General features: G+C 46.6%; 7 protein-coding genes and 1 non-coding gene across 8 annotated transcripts; 6 read left to right on the top strand and 2 right to left on the bottom strand.

Annotated features, from left to right (window-relative positions):
• Positions 1-2,098: 2,098 nt before the first annotated feature.
• On the bottom strand, positions 2,099-4,564 carry FOMMEDRAFT_73476 (ATP-NAD kinase; the record flags this gene model as incomplete). The annotated part of the gene is made up of 5 exons (XM_007262334.1): positions 2,099-2,211; positions 2,257-2,425; positions 3,067-3,500; positions 4,176-4,408; positions 4,497-4,564. Coding segments are annotated over 5 exons (1,017 nt in total), but the record flags the coding sequence as incomplete, so codon positions are not given.
• Positions 4,565-4,910: 346 nt separating this feature from the next.
• On the top strand, positions 4,911-7,400 carry FOMMEDRAFT_16804 (uncharacterized protein). The gene is made up of 2 exons (XM_007262333.1): positions 4,911-5,669; positions 6,033-7,400. Exons 1-2 carry the CDS (start codon positions 5,040-5,042, stop codon positions 6,279-6,281), a joined length of 879 nt encoding a protein of 292 aa, XP_007262395.1. The 5' UTR covers positions 4,911-5,039; the 3' UTR covers positions 6,282-7,400.
• A 9-nt stretch (positions 7,401-7,409) lies between these two features.
• Positions 7,410-8,204, bottom strand: FOMMEDRAFT_16803 (uncharacterized protein). The gene has a single exon (XM_007262332.1). It carries the CDS (start codon positions 8,039-8,041, stop codon positions 7,814-7,816), a length of 228 nt encoding a protein of 75 aa, XP_007262394.1. The 5' UTR covers positions 8,042-8,204; the 3' UTR covers positions 7,410-7,813.
• Positions 8,205-12,275: 4,071 nt separating this feature from the next.
• FOMMEDRAFT_t4 lies at positions 12,276-12,355 on the top strand. Its single transcript has one exon. It is a non-coding gene; the product is annotated as a tRNA-Leu (tRNA).
• Positions 12,356-12,487: 132 nt separating this feature from the next.
• FOMMEDRAFT_138243 (histone deacetylase 8) lies at positions 12,488-13,996 on the top strand (the record flags this gene model as incomplete). The annotated part of the gene is made up of 6 exons (XM_007262331.1): positions 12,488-12,513; positions 12,605-12,812; positions 12,917-13,038; positions 13,091-13,644; positions 13,703-13,758; positions 13,811-13,996. The coding sequence occupies 6 exons, from the start codon at positions 12,488-12,490 to the stop codon at positions 13,994-13,996; spliced, it is 1,152 nt and encodes a 383-aa protein (XP_007262393.1).
• A 2,909-nt stretch (positions 13,997-16,905) lies between these two features.
• On the top strand, positions 16,906-18,142 carry FOMMEDRAFT_101836 (uncharacterized protein; the record flags this gene model as incomplete). The annotated part of the gene is made up of 1 exon (XM_007262330.1): positions 16,906-18,142. A coding segment is annotated over one exon (1,236 nt), but the record flags the coding sequence as incomplete, so codon positions are not given.
• Positions 18,143-18,617: 475 nt separating this feature from the next.
• Positions 18,618-19,766, top strand: FOMMEDRAFT_73209 (tricorn protease domain 2-containing protein; the record flags this gene model as incomplete). Its single annotated transcript, XM_007262329.1, has 1 exon — positions 18,618-19,766. A coding segment is annotated over one exon (1,149 nt), but the record flags the coding sequence as incomplete, so codon positions are not given.
• Positions 19,767-21,412: 1,646 nt separating this feature from the next.
• Positions 21,413-22,808, top strand: FOMMEDRAFT_151300 (uncharacterized protein; the record flags this gene model as incomplete). The annotated part of the gene is made up of 3 exons (XM_007262328.1): positions 21,413-21,454; positions 21,504-22,389; positions 22,447-22,808. The coding sequence occupies 3 exons, from the start codon at positions 21,413-21,415 to the stop codon at positions 22,806-22,808; spliced, it is 1,290 nt and encodes a 429-aa protein (XP_007262390.1).
• Between the last annotated feature and the right edge of the window lie 499 nt (positions 22,809-23,307).

Raw genomic sequence — 23,307 nt, 5'->3', positions numbered from 1 at the left:
TTCTGGGATATGAAAGACACTTTAAAAGTATATTTTTTACAACTTAGATCATGTAATTTGGTTAAGTATTAGTTGAGTTATGATAGATTTTGTATTTGAGTGTACTTAGTGTGACGAAAATCACGAATCGCGCGTGTGACAATATTTATGAAAATGACAGTAATATCAACGCGCATCCTTCCGAACAGGATAGCGGCACAGCCTCAGACTTTCATCAAACTGCAAGCACGATTCCTGGACTCCTGGGATCTCAGCTCCATCAGCCAATGTAGCATCTAAATTAAGTACACAGATTCACAGAAGGCGTCAGTGAAAACTTAACACTGCCCCACTCCGTTCGCGTCCGAGTGCGAGTTTGTTCCACGCTCGTGCATAAACACTATAGGATTGTCCGAGCATTGCCTTTCAATGACTCCAAGCACTGACAATCTGCCTACTATTTGAATATTAATCGGTAAGTTAATAAGCTCCGTGCCTTTTTATATTTCATGAGTGAACATGCACTTACCAATCAATGATCAATACTTAACATAACTTGTCTCCGAAAATCAAGGACCAAACACAGCCAACTGCCCGTTGTCAATATCAATATCAATTTTCTTTCCCAACTACTGTATGCGACTGATCTTCACAAACCATGGAACATTAATAGAGATGGCGAGAACTTTAAGAACTGCCCCACTCTGTTCACTGACTCTTGTGCTCCTTGTTTCCTATGGTTGAATAACACAGAAAATTAATGGATGTGTTTTATTAAAGAGCACCTTAACATTGCCTTGCATCTGAGGGCGGAGGGCTGAGGCCTAGAGCATCAAATGTGAAGACCCACAAGCAACAATTAATTCACATCTTACTTATTTCCACTCACTTGCTCCTTCCCTTTTTCCAAACTTCTCTCCTTCGTACACAACATTAATATACATTGAAAAATACACTTTGACTTGATCTGACTCTGAGAGTTGAGGGCAGTACACACTACTTAATAGCACCTCATGCTGAAAATGCCTTAGTAATACCAAAAGCACCATTATCGCCCCAGTATCCTGACTAGAACTCACCCAGCCAATGTTAATCCGGTATCTCGGCGACGGACGTTCATCCTTCCTCTCGGAGTACTAGGATACAGACGAGACGGGTCAAGTATGAATTAGTATTTACCACTAATTTAGTAAGCATAGGAACAGAATAGTTGTACCGTAGGGTGATATACAATAGCATAGCTTTCTGAGTGCACAGCACAGCACAGCCTCAACCACTCACTACTGCATACACACTACATTAGACGCCAACTCAACTCCGAGCCTACTGTATTCACGGAGTTAATATTTATACTATTTATTTACCCGGTATACTAGTAGGCGCTTGCTACTAAGTGTGTGGAGGCAATACAGGTACTGCATGCTTCTAGTACAAACACTAATACCCATACTAGTAGTAGTACTCGGATGATGAGTACGTACGTCCGAGATCGCTATTTTAGGTTTCTGGGTGTTCTAGGCGCATGATACTACCAGCTTCTTCAGATGTTAATACCCATAATAGTGTCCATACTAATACGCGGAATAGTACGCACGTCCGAGATCGCCACTTCGTCTCTTTGGGGTATTAGACGCACTAGACGCACTGCTACTTATACAAGTACAAGCAGAGACAGGAACCGTGTTGTATCGTTGAATCATTTTCGTGATGATGGCAAGTGAGGTTGTGTGCATAATGACAGTTTGATACTTATCTATATTCCCATCCAAACCCAATTGTGGTCATAGAACGAAGTCGTGGTGCTCGGTATGCTATGTCTGTCAGATGGAGACTTCGAGATCGCTACCTCTTACTGCTTAGCTATCTAGGTGCACTGGTACTCACACAAGTACAAGAGGAGATAGAAGAAAAGTCGAGTTGTATTGCTGGTTTGATTCATTTTCGTAATGCTGTTGAAGACTAGAGAGGTGATAGTGAAATATGAAGAAATGTACAGCATAGTCATCTCATATCCAACGTTTGTTTCCATTTTCCATCCTACATCCCGCCTGCCTCTCTTCCGAATACAACACTGAAGTGCACCACAATTCAGGAAGGAGAACAGTCTTGAGGGACGCACCTACCCCCGACTATGCCTCAAAAGCGCCTTACTCCTAAACGTCGCATTATACTGCAACAAATTATTGATATCCCTCACCCAATCATCCTCTCTCCCTGGACCAGCACCTTCCCCTCCTCCGCCCTCTCCCCCTCCTCCTCCATGGCGGAATTCAATACCCCTTTCGACGTTATCTCTCGTGAAAAGTGGTTCCGCGATGCTCGATCGATTTATGCAAGGAATAGGGTAGGGAGAGGCACGGACGACGACTGCTTCCCCTGGGTTAAGGACACGAGCTTCTTGTCCGTCCATTGATACATTTGCTGGTGCGCGGGAGCGTTCACCAATCTAGGTAGTTTGGTGAATCAGGATCAAAGTTAGCATTAGTAATCTGTGTTAGAGGTGGAATTGGAATTAAGGAGGAATAGAAATAAGAATTGGAATTGGAGTTGAATTGAATTTGAATAATTGGAGTGAGATTATGAGAGTGAGAGGACTCGTAAGAACTCGGAACGCAAGAACGAGACATTTTTTAGAAGGAAGAGAATAAAGTGGAGTGTTAAATTAAAGTGCGCCGTCGATGCTGACGTTAGAATTAGAATGAGATGACGGATGGCAATGAGATAAGTTTAGAAGAATAATGCCTCGTGGGGACTCGGAACGCAAAGAATATGAGATGATTTTTTTGGTAAAAAGCGCAAGAAGGACGGAATAAAGTGGAGTGTCGAATTGAAAGTGCGCCATGACGTATCCCACATCACGAAATAGAATCCCCGCGAAGAAAAAATCCGACTGAATCCGCAAAGAAACCGAAAGTATCCAAAGCCAAATCAAATCGAAGACAAAGCAAAATAAAATAAAGAGAAATGACAAAACAAGAAGAGTGGATACCATGCCATATCCAGTATCCCGCATCACGAACCAAATAGAAAATCCAAAAGACAAACAATCTCCACTCTCACAAAGCCAAATCAAACTCAAAGACTCACCCTAAGCGTAACAACAACACTCCCTGGAAACACCAGAGGCCTAAAGCTCAAACTCCGTGGACATATCGGCGTCAAAACAAGTGCACTCAAACTCGGATGAACGATTGGACCTCCTGCACTTAAAGAATACGCTGTACTCCCCGTCGGAGTCGCAACGATTAAGCCGTCGGAAACGGATTCTGTGAGGTGTTGACCGTCGACGAAGGCGTCGATTGTATTTAAATGTGGAGAGCGGCCCCGGTGTAGGGCGACTTCGTTCATTACTTGCCATGCTTCTGTATCGTTGTCATTTGGATTTGGGGAAGAGGAGGTGGGGTGAGAGGGGAGGGGTGTGCCGGTACGGGAGAGGAAGGAGCAGGAGAGACGCATTCGGAAGAGAGTTGTTGCTTTGTTTTGGAAGGCGGATTCGAGGGCGGGGGCGAAGTCGTCGATGTCTGTGAGGGATTGAGGAGGTTAGCGTCATTGGTCGTAAAACATAATTGATATCGAATAACAGATAATGAATAGTGAAAAATGAATAATGATAGTAGGTAATGATAGTGGATATTTTTAATGGACAACGGATTACAGCAAAGCCAAGGAAGACGCCAAGGCACCAAAAGCAAGGTTAACTCGATACGCGGTGCGGTGATGCAGTGCGGTGTAAGCGTTACTGATCAGCATCATGGCCGCACTGATAATGTCGAAGTCAAAGTCAAAGGGCCAATGGAAGACGCCGAGACCGAAGACCAAAGAACGAGACCAAAGAACGAGTGAACACAGGACTAGTGGGACCGAATAGCGCACGTTGTGCGGCTATGGCATAATGGCACAAGGCCCGCTCCGTCCTACATCCTTCGCCCTCCCGTCCTAAGTGACTTGTGCTGAGCCCCAAAGGAACCACATGCAACAGAGTTCCAGGTCGAATCAACTCTGTGCATCCGATCAAGCGGTGTAATAGAGCAGCACAGACACCGCTCCTTGTCAAAGTGGTCATACCACATACCATCTGCACCCGGAAGCAGCACCGGAAAGTCCAGGCCTTCCAACCTCCCCAATCCATTCAGCCCTTGAATTCTCCTGCCTATGACGACACCACCACCGACACAAATAACCAGAAAAGTACTCACGAAAAGGAAGCAAAAACCCCAACGTCCCCATCGAGAAGCTTAGTACGGGCGGAACCGCCCCTTTCTTGAATAGGGATGAGGCATGGAGGATAGTCCCATCGCCTCCGAGGGTGATGACGAGATCAATCGGTGGTTCGCCAGGACGGCCTGGGTCCCATTCTTCGCAACCTTGTGGGATGTCTGGCCTGTTCTCGTGGAAGACGCGGGTGTTAGGGTACTTGGCCCGGATATGGCTATGTATTTATGATTGATATCAGTGTTTTGCGATTGTGGTGGTAAAATAATAAGTGGCAAATGTATATTGTAAAGATGGCAACGCACGAAAGAAGAGAATCAATAGCCTCTTTGACAGGTGTTGTCCTGACCTTGTTTACGATGAGTACGTTTCGTCTGTCTTTCGGTGAGAGTCAGACTCAGAATGTGTGCACACAAATGTTGAGTCAAGTAAAAGAGAAAGAGCGCACGGCAATTTTGCGGTCGCGTCTGCGGAGGGCGATGACGAGTAGCATCGCGCGAGAGTGGGGAGCGATAGAGTGCTATAACGACGGGCTGAGCGGAGGGCGAGTGCGGTGAGCATCGCGATATTACAACAGCTGAGCTACTGTGGACCAGTCTGTGGTGCTCCAATCCAACCATCAGGAAGTAACCGGGTGGATTACATAATATGCTAATTGTTCCGCGCATTTACTATTATTTATCTCTATTTGGCACTCAATTGATTTGGTTTTTCTCTTGCGCCGAGGCTGGCTACTCAGTAAGTTTAAAAGACCTCGATTGGTCTGAGCTCCTCTCCCGCTCTATACTACTCCTGGTCCACTCAACTCCTGCTCTCCACTCAATTCATATCAGCTCTTTCTCTGCACAATGACAGAGTACGACTACTCCCCCGACGCCGTCGAGCGCTACATCGCAAAGCAGAACAGCGTAGCCCGCTGGGTCGACAGCCAGGAATACCAGAAACACGCCTACCGCAATCCTTTCGTCCCAGATCCCAAGGATTCCGCCAACGCACGAGACGGTAGAAATCTCTCTCGCTCCGTCTCCACCCCACCTGTCGACCCATACGCTCGCCACGCACGCCCAAGCACAGCACACAAGACCTCACATCGCGACAATCGCGACCCATATCGTGGCATCTACTCCAGCAATGGTTCCAGCCAGACTCAGTCTACTGCTGTCCCGACTGTGCACAGATACAGCAGCGGTGGCACTCACTCGCGAAGCCATTCTCAGAGCCAGAGCATCCCGACGACCCATCGCGTCCCTGCGCCTCCATCCCGATCACGCACCTACGCGTACGCACAGGGCAACAGCGGCAGCTCAAGCACAACGCACCTCCCAGCCTCCTCCCGCTCTCCCGTCCGCTCTCAAACGCTTCCAGCTCAACCGATGGCGACCCAATACACATCTGCACCGGGCCAAACAGTCGTCATGCAAAACGGGCGCCAGACATACGTCGTCGTCCCGCCCCACGGCACGCGTGTCCAAGTTTGCGTACGTACCATTCCTGATTTCATTTCCCTTCAGCCCCCGCACATCCCGTGCCTGCGTTAGCTAAACTCGTACTGACTACTTCCTTCTTCTCTTGCCTTCTTTCGGTTCCCCCACTGGTTGATTCGCTTTGGTTCCGACCTTTCATTTCGCTTACATCGGACCGTCGTCCGCTCATCCGTCCACCATGCCACCACACATCTTTCGCGCGTGTGTGCACTTACGTTTTATATCCGACACTCCCACACGTCCCGTGTCCACTTCTCCACTTCTCACAATCCAACTCTCCGTGGACCTGTATCGGTCTATCCCAATTCGGTTTGGTCTCCATCCTGCTCTGTCCTACTTCGATTTTGAATGGAATAGTCTCCAACCTCCCAACCCGTCTCACCAACCTACGCCTACCCACAAGGTCAACAAGTCTACTACGCATCCCAACCCGTCTCACCCACCAACACGAGCAAGCAAAAACAACCCTTCCTCAAACGTATCTTCAGTGGCAACGGTGGAAGTGGCAGCGGGTCGAATTCGGGTTCGAATTCGAGTTACGCGAGGAGGATGCCTGTGTATGCTGCGCAGGGAGAGAGGAGGAGGACGACTTCGATGCATTATTGAGGGCCGTTCGTCGCTCGGGGGTCGAGCTCACCTGAGTTCTTGCTTTGGCCTTAGCTCGACTTGACTCAACACCAAGCCGAACCACTCGAACTCAACACAACTCGGCACAACGCTCCGAACTTCTTCACGTCGCGTGTCGGTGTCTTGGTGTACAAAACCAAAACGAAGCAAGCCAGTACACCTGTGCACACTCGATCGAAGGAAAGTTTGAACCCCGTGACCACGCCATACCCGACCCACACCATACCCAATACACCACCAACACACGAACCCCGGCCGGCATCTCGGACGGAAAACACGGACACGAAAAAGGAATTTCCCTATTAAACAAAAGAATCACACACAGACAACGCAAGAAAAGAAGAAAAAGGTCGAGTGGGCGAGGTAATTACGGTTTACGAATTACGATTTTCGAAGGTGCACACATCCAACCTCGGAGCTTTTGCCATGGACCTGTTATGTTTTCGGATGGCTTAGTGGAGAGCTTGTTGGTTCGGATAACAGCGCCTCCTTTTCCCCCTCCTTACCTCCTGGGAATCTGGGAATCAAAGCGCTTCTTTTCTTTTCCTCGCCACACCCTTCCTTTTCCCTGGTTCTGACTTCTGGCTTCTTGAAGTTCGCCGACCGGAAACTCTCTTTTCCTCCTTGCCTTGCCTCACTTTGTTTTGTGTGGTGTTGCCTGACCTTACTTCACCTCGCCTCGGTTTTTCTCTCTTTGGTTCTTTGACACCGTGCCTCGCACTTCGGTGTTAGCTCCTAAGCAAGAAGCAAGAAGGAAGGACGCCGCCGCCTCGGTGTCTTTTCTTTCGAGGTTCTGTTTTTACGTTTGCGTTTGCCTGTGCCGCCGAGCTTTGAATAACTTTGTCTGCGATACCTCCTTACTCCCGTCCTCCATACCTCCATACCACCATACCTCCGCCTTCATACCTGCATATCTCCCTACCGTCATACCTCCTTCTTCAATCTCGTGTTCATGTTCTTGATCCCCGAGCTTCGCCAGCACTCCTGTCCTGTTTCTTTAACCTAGTTTAGGTGTCTTTATTCACTTTCGTTCTTGTCTTGTTCCCCTTCTCCTTCCCTTTCCCCTTCTTGTTCTTTTCCCTTTACCGTTCCCCCCCCTTCCCCCTTCTTGTCCCTACCCCTTTACTTTTGCTTCTTTGATCACGGTTCGAGCTCCAATCCTTCGAACCGAACCCTCGCGAACCCACCCGGACATGGCGCACGTCACACATCGCAACATCGAAATCGTAACCCGGCTGGACTGGAACCTTTCTCCCCCTGGTGATCAAGTGCGGTGCGAGCTCCGTTACAGTTTCCGCTCGGGCTCAGTGCCCTACAATACAAGCCGATCCGATTTCAATCCGCTACCATCCGCTGCTATTCGATAATATTCGATATGATGCGATAATATTCGATGCGACACGATATCGTTGGATACGATATGATACGATGTAATACAGTGTAATACGATATCGATTACCTTAACGATCTCGCTGGGCGTCTGTCTCCGACGTCAATCTTCAGCGCTGGCGTCAACGTTTGTATTGTGGATTACTGTATGGGTGGCGGTGATATCCGATGTTGGCGTTGGCAATACCGGTGATACTGTATTTGATATCCGGCGCCTTCCGCGAGCGTTCAAGCTCGGATGGATAGATGTCAGTCACTGGGTCTGCGTCTTTGTTTCCTTCTTCTTTTTCTGTTCTACATTCATATTCTTGTTCATGTCCATGTCTTGTCCCCACTACAACGCTTCCCATGGATCCTTAGGAACTACACAACACTTCATGGACCTTTTTCATACCACCAATACTATCACACACATTTGAACGAACGAACGAACGAATTTCATACTTCAGGTGTTTTTCATACCTCATGTTTTTTTACGCTTCATGGCTACATACCTTAGATCTCCTCCCTTTCTTCCTTTCTTCATTTCCTTGTCTTTGTCTCTTTCTCTTTTATCTACTTTGTCTGTTGCTTTGCTTTCATATAGGAATAGGAACGTTTTGTTTCATGACGTTCCCTTGTTCATGTTGTGTCGAATTATCCTACATGGTTATGCAAAATAGTATCTTTTACTGGCTTTAACAACTTTTTGATTTATTGTGCGTGTTGAATCGTATCACTATATAGTAATCTGCATGTCCCTTCGATCTCAGATGGAATGAAGTTAACAGTAACATTCATGTCAAAGTATACGTAGATGTTGATCTCTAGACCTTGGATACTAGAGGTTGGTACTTGGATTCTAATACTGACCTCCACGTTCAGAATAAACTTACAAACAAATTTGATCCCAAGTCCCAAGTTAGGCATAGCTTGTAATGCATCTATCTCCTCTTCATTCTCTTCGAGTTTTATGTGCCTTCTTGATAGGACTTAGGATAAATAGGAGGAGGAGAAGGAGTGAGAAGTAGAAGTAAAGGTGATATTGTGAGACTGGGTTCTTTTAACTTTTATCACTTATTGATATATGAATTGTTGTAAATGAGTTTTATTGGAAGAGTTGTCAAACAGGGGGACCACTGTTGTGAGTCACACTAGCTGGATTTTTACAGTAATATCTGCTTGTGAAGATTGAAGATACTTACATAAGCATTGCCTCCAATTTCTACACATCTATACATGTAAGGTGAGGGCACAGACCTAAACTTTATATCCTGACTTCTGGTACACAAAGAGCACACTTTTCTTAACTTCTTCTTGATAGGATATAGGGTAAGAACAGTATACGTATCCTTGTAGGACTGGGTTCTATCACTTATCACCTGTTGACTTATGTATTGCTGTCACTGAGTTTAACTGGAGGAGTCTTTGCATAGATGGATATTAAAGGGTAAATTGACACTGGCCAGTTTTTCAGGCTGATATCTATTTGTGAAGATAGAGAGATTGTAATTTTTTACTTGCGAGTGTTCCTTCCGAACTATAACGTAATATCATTAAGTGGCATATATATATATGACTGAGGATTGTACTGCTTCGAGTTGACTCACTCCAGAACGCTCGCGACAAATTAAGCAAAAAGCTGCGGTACGGATCCAAAATCTTTGACAGGGGAAAGGGAAGGATGAGAAGAGGTCAGTCCGGAACTTGACATAGACGCACAGCCGTTCATACTGCGCTGTTCCTGCTTAGCGAATCTAGGCTTTTGGACTGCGGGATTTGTGATTCTGCGGGAACAATTCATACATTATTATTGCTGTGCTGCGGGACTACGGGACTGTTGGATTGTGAGAGCAACTCAGCTGTTTAGCGCTCTCTCGATCACTGCGCATTTATCATTTTCGAGCATTTTTTCTCACCGTGACTAACGGGAGATTGATACCAATCTTAAAGTGCCTTTCCGACGTGTGAGGAATCCCAGAAGATGCGCTACATTAATCAGCAACATGAGCAACTATTTTTTGTTGTCGTGTTATTACCAACTTATCATGTAGTCTAGTCAACACTTCACATGTGGAAGCGCGTGTCAATGACGCGGACTGCAACGAAAATAACAGCTCGACTCAATTGACGCTCGGGAATGAATGAATACTATTCAATACACTTCAGAATCGAACGGAGACTAGCTTTTGACTTTGGCTTTGTATTCGGCTTTATGGCGCCTCGGCTTCCGCTCTCGCGTCTTTCGTCACTCCGGGTCTTTGCCGTCCTACAGTATGTCATTCGATCTGTACGAGTGTATACCTGTGGAAAGATAGGTAGAATGAGAGACATCACGGGAATAGTTCCTCGCCTTCTCGAAACGACTCAACTCGGCTTGGCTTTCCGTCTTCGGAGTGGAACATCTTCCTTCAAACACGCCTCCTTCAACCGAAAGGAAATAAGTTGATAGTGGCGGTCCCAACAGAAAGGAAGTGCAAAACAAAACGTATCGAGCATCGAATCGAGGAGTGAACACGCGTCCGGATCTTACCACCATGCGACACAGGCGAGGCGAACGCCATTCCCTTCTCGTCTCTTCCCCACACTACTGCATTCAAAAAGGATTTTACCATCTCGTTTCTCGAGACTTTGCGTCCTAAATATAGTGATTTGACGCTGCGTGGTGATGTAATGATAGGAACGCGGAATGCTTTACGCGACTTGACGAATCGGCATGGAGCGAGACGGGATGAAGCGGTGTGGGGAGAGGGACGAGGACCACCGAAAAGCAAAACCCCGTGGGGCTGTGAGTCGTGTACGATGGCTTCCCCACGGCCGAAGAGCAACTGATGACTTTGACGGGGTGAGGTAAGATGGTACACGCAGCCATGCCGGCATAGCTTAGATATCGTCATCCATCCTCCTCCTCGGCACAGCCCAGTCCGGTCAAGATGATAGATGGGAAACTGCTATTCTGCTTAGATTCGACTTCCTTGTCATCTTCATCTTAGGCTTCTGCGTCCCTTTTCTCGATTCCTGTAAGCAAATTATTGGACCGAAGCTCATTAATACACACGGAAGCAAACTCAAACTGACTCAACTTACTCGGCGACGTTCATCTTCACCCCGTTCCGTTCATTAATTCATTCATACGAGCTTGAGCTTGAGTTACAACCGAAGTCTTCGACCTTATCGCAACTGGCTAGCGTGGGATGTACGGAACAGTAAGGGTAAAAGAAGGCTAAAGGTATGCTCAGCGATGCCGAGGTTTGCGGAAGGCTAGAGCGACTAGGCGTTAGTGCTCCTACTTGGTCTGGGTTGGGCTTACATTCAGTTTCTCCACGCCTTACCCAAATCTCGCCTCCGTTCGCGCCTACATAATTTCCGGACTCCATGATCGGACGAACTGCGACCGCACAGATTGTAACTGACTGTGGGAGGAGAAGGAGAGGTCCCATGCCGCAGATCAAGTCTAAAACCCGGTTTGCACAGTGATGACGTCCACACATGCATGCCCAGCACGTCCTCGTGTATTCCAAGTCACTTGATCGCGTTTAACTCCCACCTATCTCTCGAAACACGCGTTAGTATTGAAGTAGCTAAACGCTTTGCTCGGTCTCGTGAGCTGTAATACACACTTTTCGTATCGGTTCTCTATCTTGGTCATTGAAAAAATTTAGAATATGACGTCGCCAGGCGCTCCTGTGTGGGATTTACGTTCAGATTCTATTTGTTTTGTCAAATGTGAGTTCTGCAGGCGGTACTTATCTCCTCTCGGCGTTTGAGAACGCGAGAATGGGCGACGAATGATTCTTGAAGCGTAAGTTGGTCGACACAAAGACATGCTTTTCACTCTTGAACTTCCGCTTTCTCTTCAGCCTATTCTATAGACGCTGCCTTTTGTTCCCATGGATCCTTTCCTTGAATCTGCGGAGATAGTCGGTAAGCGAAAGGCCTGAGTCCTGTATCTGGTGACGTCGTAGCCGTTTTCAAGGTTCCCCGTGGGGTCGACATTCTGCTTATCCTAATTAATTACCGAGGATAAGACGTTAGTCGCCTCCTCTGATAGCCGCGTCTTGCACCTTGGGTCCTGCATCATACGTATTGAGTCCTACCAAAAAGACGCTCCGCATGTTATGACTCTACGAAAAGAAACGATCAAGGCTCCAAGTACATGTGTTGTGGATGTGCGGGGACAGCGAGGTTGTGCGCGGCAATCGGTGCCAATGCGTCATACGTACAGTATGAATCGGTGAGAAGGCGGAAGGGCACAGTCCCTTGGGGCATCAACATTTAGACTAGCGCAACGATGCTAGGTTGTCATGAAGAACAATAGCAGTAGAGCATAATGCGTCTGGTTAGTCGTGAGTGGGGCGCAAAAAGTTTTCGCCATCAGGACACAGTAATATTGCAGGAATAACGCGGTGTACTGCACTTCGTGCTTGCAAAAGACCGTATCAGATACACTCTGCACCCACATACCTCGATATCCAATGTGATGCTGTCTCTTGTCTGTGGCTGTGTATTTGCGCAAGTTACCTTCCTGCCATTTTAGGAACTATGTCTTTTCTTGCTTGGTGTCATGATAGAGTCATGTGCAGCCACAACACCTATATTCTGTCGGGCGAGATGGCCGAGCGGTCTAAGGCGCTGGAATCAGGATCCAGTCCGAAAGGGCGTGGGTTCGAATCCCACTCTCGTCAATTACTCTTCAATTTGGTATGATTACTTTTTCCTGAATTGACTGTTTTTTCCATCCGGAGACCAAGAAATGGCAGACTCTTCTCAAGAGGTTGCACCCTCTCTTTTTCACCCTAAAAAACGAGCAGTTGGTTATGTCGTTTCTCAAGAGCTTGCCAAAGTGCGTTCTATCATTATTTGGCTTTATTGTAAATTTGTTGTTTATTCAAGGTTCGGTGGTTGATATTTTAGACATCATCTCTTCTTCCAAGTAACAGGAATCGCTCATTCCTGGTCCACTCACTAATCAAAAGCCTCGGACTCCTGTCTTCTGCCAATCCAGAGAATGGTCAGTCGGCTACTCTTCGCATTATCCGACCACGCCTTGCTTCCGTGGAAGAGCTCTGCCTTTACCACGACAAGGACTACATCGATTTTGTCTTAAATTCTGGCAATGAAACTGCATCATCACATCAAAATGTTGAACCAAGCTATGCTTCAGCTGACTTTGGTGTTGAAGACGTGAGTCTTTTCCGACTCAATTCGGAGTTCAGCATCACTGTATCCAACAACTACATTCTCAGGATTGTCCTCCTTTTCCTGGACTGGGAAGATATGTGCAGATGGTGGCTGGTGCCACACTCAGTGCTGCTGAAGCCCTCAAGTCAGGAAACGTTGATGTGGCAATTGCTTGGGATGGCGGAAGGTATGTGCTTTTGGCAATGTTCAATAGGGCTGAACTAAATAATTTACATTAGGCATCATGCACAGAAATCCAAAGCGGCCGGATTTTGCTACGTAGCAGACTGTATCATCGCGATTCTATCTCTTAAACGCGGATCTGTCTTGCGCATTCATCCAGATAGGAGGAAAGCACGCATCATGTACATTGATTTCGACTTACATTTCTCGGATGCCGTCTCAGAGTGCTTTTACAAGTCTGCGTCTGCGGGCAACAACGCTCAGGTTTTGACTCTATCCATTCATTATACGGCTCCAGGGTTTTACCCCGCACATCCTCTGTCGTCACTGCCGGACATCACATCTCCGAATTCAGATCCTTTCACACTTTCATTACCCCTGAAGCAAGGCGCTTCTGCAAAAACGTTCGCAAGGATATGGGGTGTCGTCCAAGACGTAAAAGATGTATTTAAACCCGATTACGTTGTTGTGCAGTGCGGTGCAGACGGATTAGCCGGAGATCCGCATGGTATCTGGAATTGGAGTGTTGGGAACGAAAAGGGGAGCATGCAGTGGTGTGTAGGCGAAATTATTGAGAAATGGGAGACAAAGGTATTGCTTTTAGGAGGAGGTTTGTTGTTTTGCATCTATCCACTAAATAGATTTCTTTGACTAACAATCCTTGGCAGGAGGTTACAATTCCGCAAATGTTGCCAGAGCCTGGGCTTCTTTAACATCGGGGGCCGTATGTTAACATCACTCTATACACATCATAATGTCTAATTTGTCTGTCTTAGCTCGGACGTCATTTCCCACCGGATACCCCGATACCAGACCATATTGCTTTCCCATTATATTCTCCGTCATTCACTCTGGACGTACCAGCAGGGAACATGCGAGACGAGAATTCGGACGATTATCTGTGTGAGGTCGAAGGAGTATATAGAGACATAGTTTGTAGGCTTGAGGAACGATGCCAATAGGATGAGAGAACGTATTTTCCATTTGTGTTTGCTTTCTCGCGAGGAGGGCCAGCCGGTTTTGTAGATAACTGCAAATCTCAAGGAGGAACGCATTTGATAAGCACAATGTCGGCTGCTACAGCAGAATCCCTGATAAACCGGGAGATCCATCAAAAAGGACAGGAACACATAGGACAAAATGAGTCACTATTATTGACAGAAGAAGTGGACATGAACCATTTACTAAGCATCTGTTAACAGTAAAAGTATGGCATTAAAACAGTAAGCACACAAACGAGCGGCCAGGTTTTGCACCCATAACATACAAACCCTGTCAGTTCCGCCGTCGTATATGTTGATATATCCGCTTCATTCAAACCCGATTTATTCTAACCCGATTTTGCAATCGGTAGAAATCTTTTGTTACATAAATAATGCAGTCACGTCTGCTCCTCCATAAATCCGGAATTTAAAACCACAAACACTGCCATAATCGGTGCAATCCTGAGGACAGAACACCATAAGTTTGGGGCACTAGTTGAATAAAGTAAGTGATTAGTGGTATTGCGCGGTGACGAGGTGGTGGAAGACCTAGAAGGAAGTGAGAGTGACGACTTGCCAGACTTGATGAGGCTTTTTTTGCCGCAGTCGTCATCGACCAAGACATTTATTCGTTGAATAAGATAAGCAATCATAATTTTCATAGTACGTTGCTTCCGTATCGTCAGAGTTTGTCGTGAACATCGCTCCTGGACGGTACAACGGATTGGGTAAGGGGCTTGACGAGGTGCGGTATTACATAATCATAGTGTCAAATTTGGTTGCGTTTCACGGTGTCACCACGACTCACATTCGTCGTTGAAACTTAAGAAAGAATCATCACAATCTCTTCTTCCACAACTTTAGTCTCAACCACCCTGAACCAGTCCTAATTATTCCACAAAGAAACTTCACATAGTCACCGTGTTTACTTGCGCAGCCGTTAGCTATCCACAAACTATTCATTCGGGAAGCGGATGTGGTACGTACATTCTTTCCTAATACACACTGCATCCTACAGCCATCAACAGATACATGAAACATATATGACCTAGGGTACTAGTAATATAACCCACCGGACCTGAGATAGTCGTCTCATAATGTAGATGCTGTGTTTGATTTCCTCGCATTCTATTCACGAGTGTAGCCAATATTACTACACCCCTAAGACGTATAAGTGAGTACTTCTAGCACTGCCTAAAGAAGATTTTCCGTGCACACTGACCACTCGTCTAGCCGTTTATGCGCTGCGGTGTACAAGGATGGCACAAAATTTACTTCATCTATTTAATTGAACGTAATCCATTGCCTTCGTCCATGTGAAGGGGTGCATGTTTGGTCGATATAACGACATTGCACAAATTCACAGAAGCATGACTCACGATTCAATACGCTTCGAAGTTCTTTGCACGTCCAGTCCGCAGACTTCGACTATTAGCGGCACCGGTGGATATAGGGTTGCTCTTATATTCTGCGGTCTTGACTCCCGCTTTTCCACTCGCCATCATGTCTACCGAGTGTTTTCTGCGAGGTATGTCGTATAAACCAAGTAACCCAAGTCAAATTGATCCAGAATCGATGTAGTGATCCGTGTTGAAGGTGTTCAATGGCCAGAGCTCTTTGGCAATGAGCCGAGGCTATATGTACAAGCTCGACTCGGGAATGCCACGAAAAGGACACGAGAAATCAAAGATACGGCAGAATCCTGGAATGAACTTCTAATTTTGTGAGTATACTCAATCAAGAAAATATACTATGTGTTAAAATCCTGGAATCAGGCCTCAAGACGCATCCATTGATCTTTCAATCAAGTTGTTTCATCGCGAGAAGTTACCATTTCGAACTGATATTTGCGTTGGATCAATAACCACTCGGCTGAGCGGACTCCCGAGTAAAAGCGCCAATGGAACAGGTGAGCTACTTGTAATCTCGCTGGATTAAAGCTTGATCACGAGTCGAGTTTCGGACTTAGTCCCGTTGACTTTATTGCCTGGCGACAAGAATGTTGGAAGCCCTGCTGTGATCGTTCGTTTGCTAAACCCGCCTAACATGCTGGCGGATATCGAAAATGACGTCGAAGCGGCAACGCGTGCCGTGCTCGAGCTAGTCAATGCTGCCGAAGATCTAGACACGGTTGATCAAGGAGGAATCGCACTAAGTGACAATGAAGATTTCTGCAGAAAGTTCTTGGACATCGCAACTAAATTGTCGGTGTTCGTCGACTTCGTGGATGAGCTAACTAAGGCATGTTCCGTGATTAATGTGGTAAACAATGCATGCTCATAGTCAATAGATCAACCCGTATGTTAACGCTGCATGGCGATTGACGTCAGCAGTTTACAAGGTATTCTTAGTCTACTTCACGGTTACTATACATTAGTTGATTAATTTGTATTTAGGCTATTGCGCACCAGAGGGAGACGGATCATAAACTCGCTGATTTAGCCCATGCCATGAAAGATGCATACGACTTTGTGACTGACGCTGAGGCACTTCCGAACAAAGCCCGGAAACTACAGCAAACAATCAACGAGCTCTTATACCAGACGGCTAAATGCTGCCGTTTTATCCTTGATTACACTAAGCGCGATTTCCTTGGTGAGTATTGCAAAGGGCTTTAACTTCTCAGCAAGTGACTTTGCACAATAGGCCGGATGCTTCATTTGAGCAGGCCGAAGGTGGACAAATTCATAAAATGCTTCGATGAGCTCAAGACGGTCCTGGAGTCCAATGTTGGGCTGCATAATGCGCTTGTTTTAACGCGGATGTCTCAGAAAGTCGATGAAATGTCTCAGAAAGTCGATCTTATACGTGAGTTCGTACGTGCATACGGATTTTCCTTGTTGAAGAGCTTTGGGCCAGATCTAAAAGATGTGCTTATGCCAATTTCTATGGACGCATTCTATCGTGGTACATGTTTGCCAGGCACGCGCGAGGAAATCCTTATCGAGATCATGGACTGGATTCGATCGGATACGAAACAGAATGCCTTATGGATTAGAGGCGTCGCGGGCTCTGGGAAAAGCGCGATTGCGACAACAGTTGCTGAATATTGCCGCAATGCGTCGATATTGGGAGCCTTTGTATTCTTCAGCCAGGCCAGCGCTGCCGACCAACGTTCCTCTGTATTTCGGACCATTGCTTTTCAATTAGCAGAATCGAATTCAACTATCGCAAGATATGTCGAAGCAGCTGTGAAACGTAACAAGCATATCACCAGAGCTATTGCAGAGGTCCAGTTCAAGGAGCTCATTTTGGAACCACTCAAAGCGACAATAAACGAGGTGCAAGGTCCTGTCGTCATCATTATGGAGTCATTAGACGAGTATGGCCCGCCAGACAATCGACGGAGTCTGATGTTACTTCTGAAAGAAGCGTTCGGAGGTTTACATCCTAGCTTTCGTTTCCTCATCACGAGCAGGCCGGAGTTGGACATTGTTGAATGGTTTACAGACGGGACAGATTTTGCGTACGAATTTGTTTTGGACCACGACTCGCAAAGTAGCAAGCGTGACGTCCTTCACTACATCGATTACGAGATGCGTAAGGTCATTGGAAGCACAAAGATACCAATAGCTTATCCATGGGATGAACACATGAACAAGCTTGCAGACGCGTCGGAGGGTTTATTCATATGGGCGTCGACAGCCGTCAAGCTGGTATCATTGAGCCCTAGGAAGCTCTCTAAACTTCGAAAAATTGTTGATAACTCACACTCGCTGAAGGGCCTTGATCAACTCTACAAATCAATCCTTACCGACTCTGGGGCTATCGCAATAGACGATCTGGAGTCCATTACTCGCTTTTCGCAAGTCATGGGACTCATCTTGCTCAGCGAAGTCCCGCTCTCGGGTGACCTTATAGATGCAATCCTGGGCTTTTCAAAAGAGGAGACGTCGCGCGAAATTCTTTTGAAGCTACGGAGCGTACTTGTCTTTGCGGAAGGAGAATCAATTCGTCTCCTTCATGCATCGTTCGCCGATTATCTCTCTTCGACACCTTGCCCCAAACCATGCGTCGCGCATTCGGATTCATCCGATTGTTTGTCCGGCCCCTGGTTCATTGATGTCTCCTATCAAACGTCGTTCATTGCTAAACGCTGTTTCGAAATCATGAAGAATATGCTTCATTTTAATATGTGCTGCCTTGAAACATCATTCAAACTTAACAGGGACGTTTCTAACCTCGAAGATTGCGTAAAAGATAACATACCTCCACATCTGGAATTTGCGTGTACGTATTGGTCCCGACATCTTTGCGACGTTCCGTACTCGCGCGACTGCAAGATTTCACACGAGTTGATAGCGGAGCTGAAGTCCTTTACGCATAATCGCCTGCTGTATTGGTTGGAAGTGCTCAGTTTACTCGGCAGGATTGGAGCGTACAACGTTAGTTATAACACTGCTTCTCGAGCGCTCATGGCCGGAGCTGCATGGTCTGAGGTGAGCATGGTTGAGCTATGTTCCACGCGATTACTCACTTTGCATAGGCGCACAATGAGGGCATTTCGTCTTTCTTGAAGGACGCAGGGAAGCTTGTCTCTATGTTCGCTAAGATGATCGGCGAAAGCACGCCGCATATCTACATCTCCATGATTCCACTGATGAAAGAAGAATCGAAAGTTGCAGCACACTACTCACATCGTTCGGTCTTTGCTGTACAAATTAACCGAATAGAGACAAAACGAGTGCCAATATGCTTGAAAGGCCGTGACGTGGAGAGCCGAAAAGTCGACTGCAGTTCATTGACTGGTAACGCAAATGACATTCGTTCGGTTGCCTTCACTCGCGACCGATGTACCGCCTCTCGCTCCCGAGATGAGACGACTCGCATCTGGGACACATCAGTTGGGAATGTCGACCGTGGCATTTCATTTTGCCACACGAGTAAGATTCTTTCTGTCGCTTATTCACCGGACGGTAGCCGTATCGTCTCGAGCTCCAAGGACGGAACGATTGGACTTTGGGATGTTATGACCTGCAAATTGGCTCGTGCTCCCTTTGTTGGGCATAAGGATGCCGTCAACTCTGTCGTATTTTCACGTGATGGGCTCCGTATCGTCTCCGGGTCTAGCGACAAGACAGTCATACTTTGGGACGCTACGCTCGGGAAAATCGACGTAGGACCATTGACAGAACACACAGGTGGTGTCTACTCCGTCGATGTTTCACCTGATGGTACCTGTGTGGTGTCGGGTTCTGAAGACAGGACCATTGCTATCTGGGACGTCGCAAGTGGCGAAATACGTTCCCGGTTTAGAGAAGTGCATCAGCATTGGATTGATGCTGTTAGATTCTCACCAGACGGCAGGCTCATCGCATCGGCGTCGCGGGACAATGTCACTATTCTGTGGAACGCTGAAACAGGGGATGTTGTTTCTGGTCCTTTCAAGACTGACAAAGTTGAGTATTTGTATGATGCACCTTTGTCCTTTTCCCGTAACGGGACGTGTCTTGCATCACGAAGTGGGGACGATGGCATCATAGTGCGGGACGTGGGCAACGGGCGCATCATGTATGGACCTTTGGCAGGAAGCAGTGGACAGATTTCCTCCATTGCCTTCTCGCCTGACGGGCGATACATTGCGTCAGGTACAAGTGGGGGTGAAGTTATGATTTGGGATGTGAGTACCGGGACGAGCACACCTCAGTCTTACGAAGGCCATACTGGAGGAGTTGCATGTGTTGCCTTTTCTCCCGATGGATTACACGTCGTTTCCTGTTCGGACGACAAAACGATCAGAACTTGGAATGTGTTAGACCACAGGGGCTCTTCTGCAGCAATTGCTACTGTTGCAGACAATGTATTATCCCCTCCGTCCGTCAGAACCTGCGAAACTGGTCGTGCAGCAGCTATTTACAAAAGCGAAGACCAACACTATATTGACTGGTCTTTAAACAAGAGTGGTTGGATATTAGGTGCTAGAGGCGAGCGTCTTTTGTGGGTCCCATATAGTATTCGTCGTACACTCTGTCGACCCCAAAACACGGCCATTCTCAACCGCGGACTTTCGACGAAGGTGGAGTTTAATGGCGCTGCACTTGGAAGAGGTTGGTACAAATGCTTTGACCCGGCGATTGATATCCCTTATTTGGAGATGGAAGCAATAATCACTAATCTCGAGATCGAGACAGCAGCATACAATCAGGAGATCCAGACAGCGGTCACTTTAGTTCCCGACCAGAATATTTCTGAAGTTCAAGGCTTTACACCCTTGCTGGACTTGTTCGCTCTCTTTGTCTTTGCAATCGTCGATTTTATCCATTACTGTCTTTTGTAAAGCATTCAGTAGGCGTGCCGCTACTCTATACATCTACTATTATACATAAAAGACACATTGCAATCTGCAGTTGTATACTCCAATCAATTTTGCCTCCTCTAGACAAACGACAGCATGCGACTAATCAAGGTAGTTCATGAATGCCAGCTCGACAACAAATAGGTATGGTATGGTATGGTAGTGTTGTATGCAATGGAATCAACAGTGAAAGCACGCACGAAAGCCAGAGAGCAGATTGGGCGGCACGCAATCAGAGGATGCAGAAGAGTCACCGCGTCTTCGCTGCATGTTGACGTTACTCGAGACATAGAACCCGCACACGTGAGAGGATTTGATAGGTTCTGCATGCGTAGCCTAGTCTGGGTGGAGGAGGGCTATGCGATCAAGACCAGTTCTCTCTCCTTGGCTGTTGTCAAGTAAGACATTTTTTATGCATTGCGTTAGATTGGCACTTTAGTCTAAAATGCTTGGCTGAGACACATGCTGAGACACATAGTGACATACCATACCATGTGCTTGTGATTCACGGCTGACAGTGCCTCATCTCGATTCTCGACTGCCATCTGCCTCATCTCGGGTGCCATCTGACCACCAATATACTACTATCCAACACCACAGAATGGATACTGATGTCCCTATGCCCGGCTCAAGGTAAACTGTCTGACCCTGTGCTTCTTGTCCCGAATTGTTGTACTGACACCTTTTATAGAGCAGCTCCAGACGCCACGAAGACCTGACCACAGTGTCTTGTCCTGTTCGTTCACAACAGCAGAATTGAAGGAAAAGATGAACTATAAGTATAGTCCTGGCAGCCCGGAAGCCTCTCTTGACTCAGATAGTATGTTATTTAGTACTCATTCAATGCAACAACTCCTGGCTCACTTTACCAAGCCCCTGACGGCCAAGAAGCAAAGGAACTCATTGTCCGCCAGGAAGGCCTACTACGACTTCTTCGCAGGCACAGTTCTGATCAGTCCATGGTGGTACTTGTTACTCGAGAGGTATTGAAGGCGTCTATTTCGCAGGGGAAGATGTTGAAAGATTAGAGGGCAAAGCTGAGGAAACATGACTGTGACCTGGAAGACATTCGCCAACAGCATGACTGTGGCATGTGAGAAATGCAACGACGCTTTGCAGAAATGGAACTTAAACTGCAGAATGTGCGTGGTTTTATTTTATTAGGGATGACTTGCGTTTATGATCCCATAGCCCGAGTTCCACATGATCACTTCGGGCCTCCGCCGCTTGCCCGAGATCTCACGCTACACCGTCGCAGTGGCATTTCAGACCATCTGGGGACCGATTTGCTATCCTCCAGCCATCTTTCGCAGTGAGAAGGAAGGTGATGCTGCGGGCATAGATTTCCATCGTTTCAAAGTGACTGTCCAACAGCACTACCGCAAACGCTTCAATCAGCAGTCCCCTCTCTGGACCTATCATAACAGAGAGGATAGGGTGTCGATCCGCTCACTGAAGCTGCGGAAAGCAAATAGCGCTGATTTCAAAGTTGACTTGGATAAGGCAGAAAAAGACTTCGAAGATGTCAACGAAATGATTACACACCATGCACACCATGTCGAAGAAGACCATTCTGGTGAATTGCGCGCTACCGAGGAGACCTTCTCTGCATTTGCAGACGACTTTCTGATGGCTCACAAGCTTGCCCACGATGAAACTTGCGCTGCTCTAAATGCACTCGTTTCTGATAAGCTTGAGAATGAGATGACTCCAGCTGAGCATGCTGCAGGCCTGCTCGGCAAGGTCGACGCCTGGAAGCGGATGGTTGGTGAACTGGAAAGAACGCTTGCTGATGCTGAAGAGCGAAAGAGACTCGATCAAGAACTTGCTAGGTCAGGGCAGAAGTCTAGTCGGATATACCTTGTACGCAAACTTGTCCTCTCTACCAAGAAGGCAATAATGGCACGTAAGAAGGCTTCTGCCATACGGGGAACGTCTTCCAATGCTGAAGAGAGCCTGGACAAATTGAAACGTCTGAAATCAGTGTACGATAAGAAGCTTGCAGCGTTGCAAAGGATTGGGCAAGGTGCTGCTATCATATTTGACAATAGCCTATTACGAGTATTCGTGGACCAAGGTCTTCCCCTTCGCACCTTTATAAAGGAGGTTGCACACGGGATCTGATTGAACACAGATGACTTCAAAGCATCCATCATGAACGTACGTCGCGTGTTCCCTTTCGATCCAAATACCATGAATGGGCTTCAAGTGCTCTTTGATGTAGCAATTGAGACAAGAGACGATAGACGTTTCGTGCCATCCAGGGACTATGAGGCAATTCTTTCCGAAATGGAATGGCCATTGCCTGATCTCTCTGGAAGACCTCGATTCAAATACGCAACGAACACGTTTGTAAAACCCAAAGGAAGGAGCGAATTCAAGGTCGAGGAGGAAATCGTCAATATCCCGGGCCAGGGGAACAGAATATTGCAAGTGCACCTTCCCGGCAAACCTCTGTCCCAGCGCAAATGGCACTCAGACTTCCAGAATCTGTAATGTATCCTATCAGCAGCGCTTTCAGTCGCATCTCATCTTCCTTTTGTTCATACTCTTGTTGTGTGTAGTCTGTGTCGAGAAGTATTAGGCGGGGTCAGACCTGGCGATTCGAGACGCGATTCACAACGCGATTCTGGAAGCTGAATCGCGTCCTGAATCGTGTGTGAAGGTCTGACCGCCCAATTTTCAAACAAGAGATTCTCCTTTAGATTTACTAGTAAATACCTATAATAATCCTAACTTCATAATAAATTCAATGCATGAAGAAAGTACATAACTTATATGCATTTATTGAAGCATATCCAATATTATACAAATTGGTGATTTTTCACAAAGAGAATCCCTCTATTTGATAAAATACTATATTAAAAGCATTATAAGAATACAGTTTATTTATAAAAAAATTAATTTTTTGAAGATTCTATAATGAAATTATATTTTACACACATTTAGCATAATAAATACATGTATCTTATGATAGAAATATACTTGAGAGAGA

Source organism: Fomitiporia mediterranea (genome assembly GCF_000271605.1).
Source record: "Fomitiporia mediterranea MF3/22 unplaced genomic scaffold FOMMEscaffold_1, whole genome shotgun sequence".
NCBI lineage: Eukaryota > Fungi > Basidiomycota > Agaricomycetes > Hymenochaetales > Hymenochaetaceae > Fomitiporia > Fomitiporia mediterranea.
Note: the sequence above shows the minus strand (reverse complement) of the source record. Positions and strands in the feature narration are given on the sequence as shown.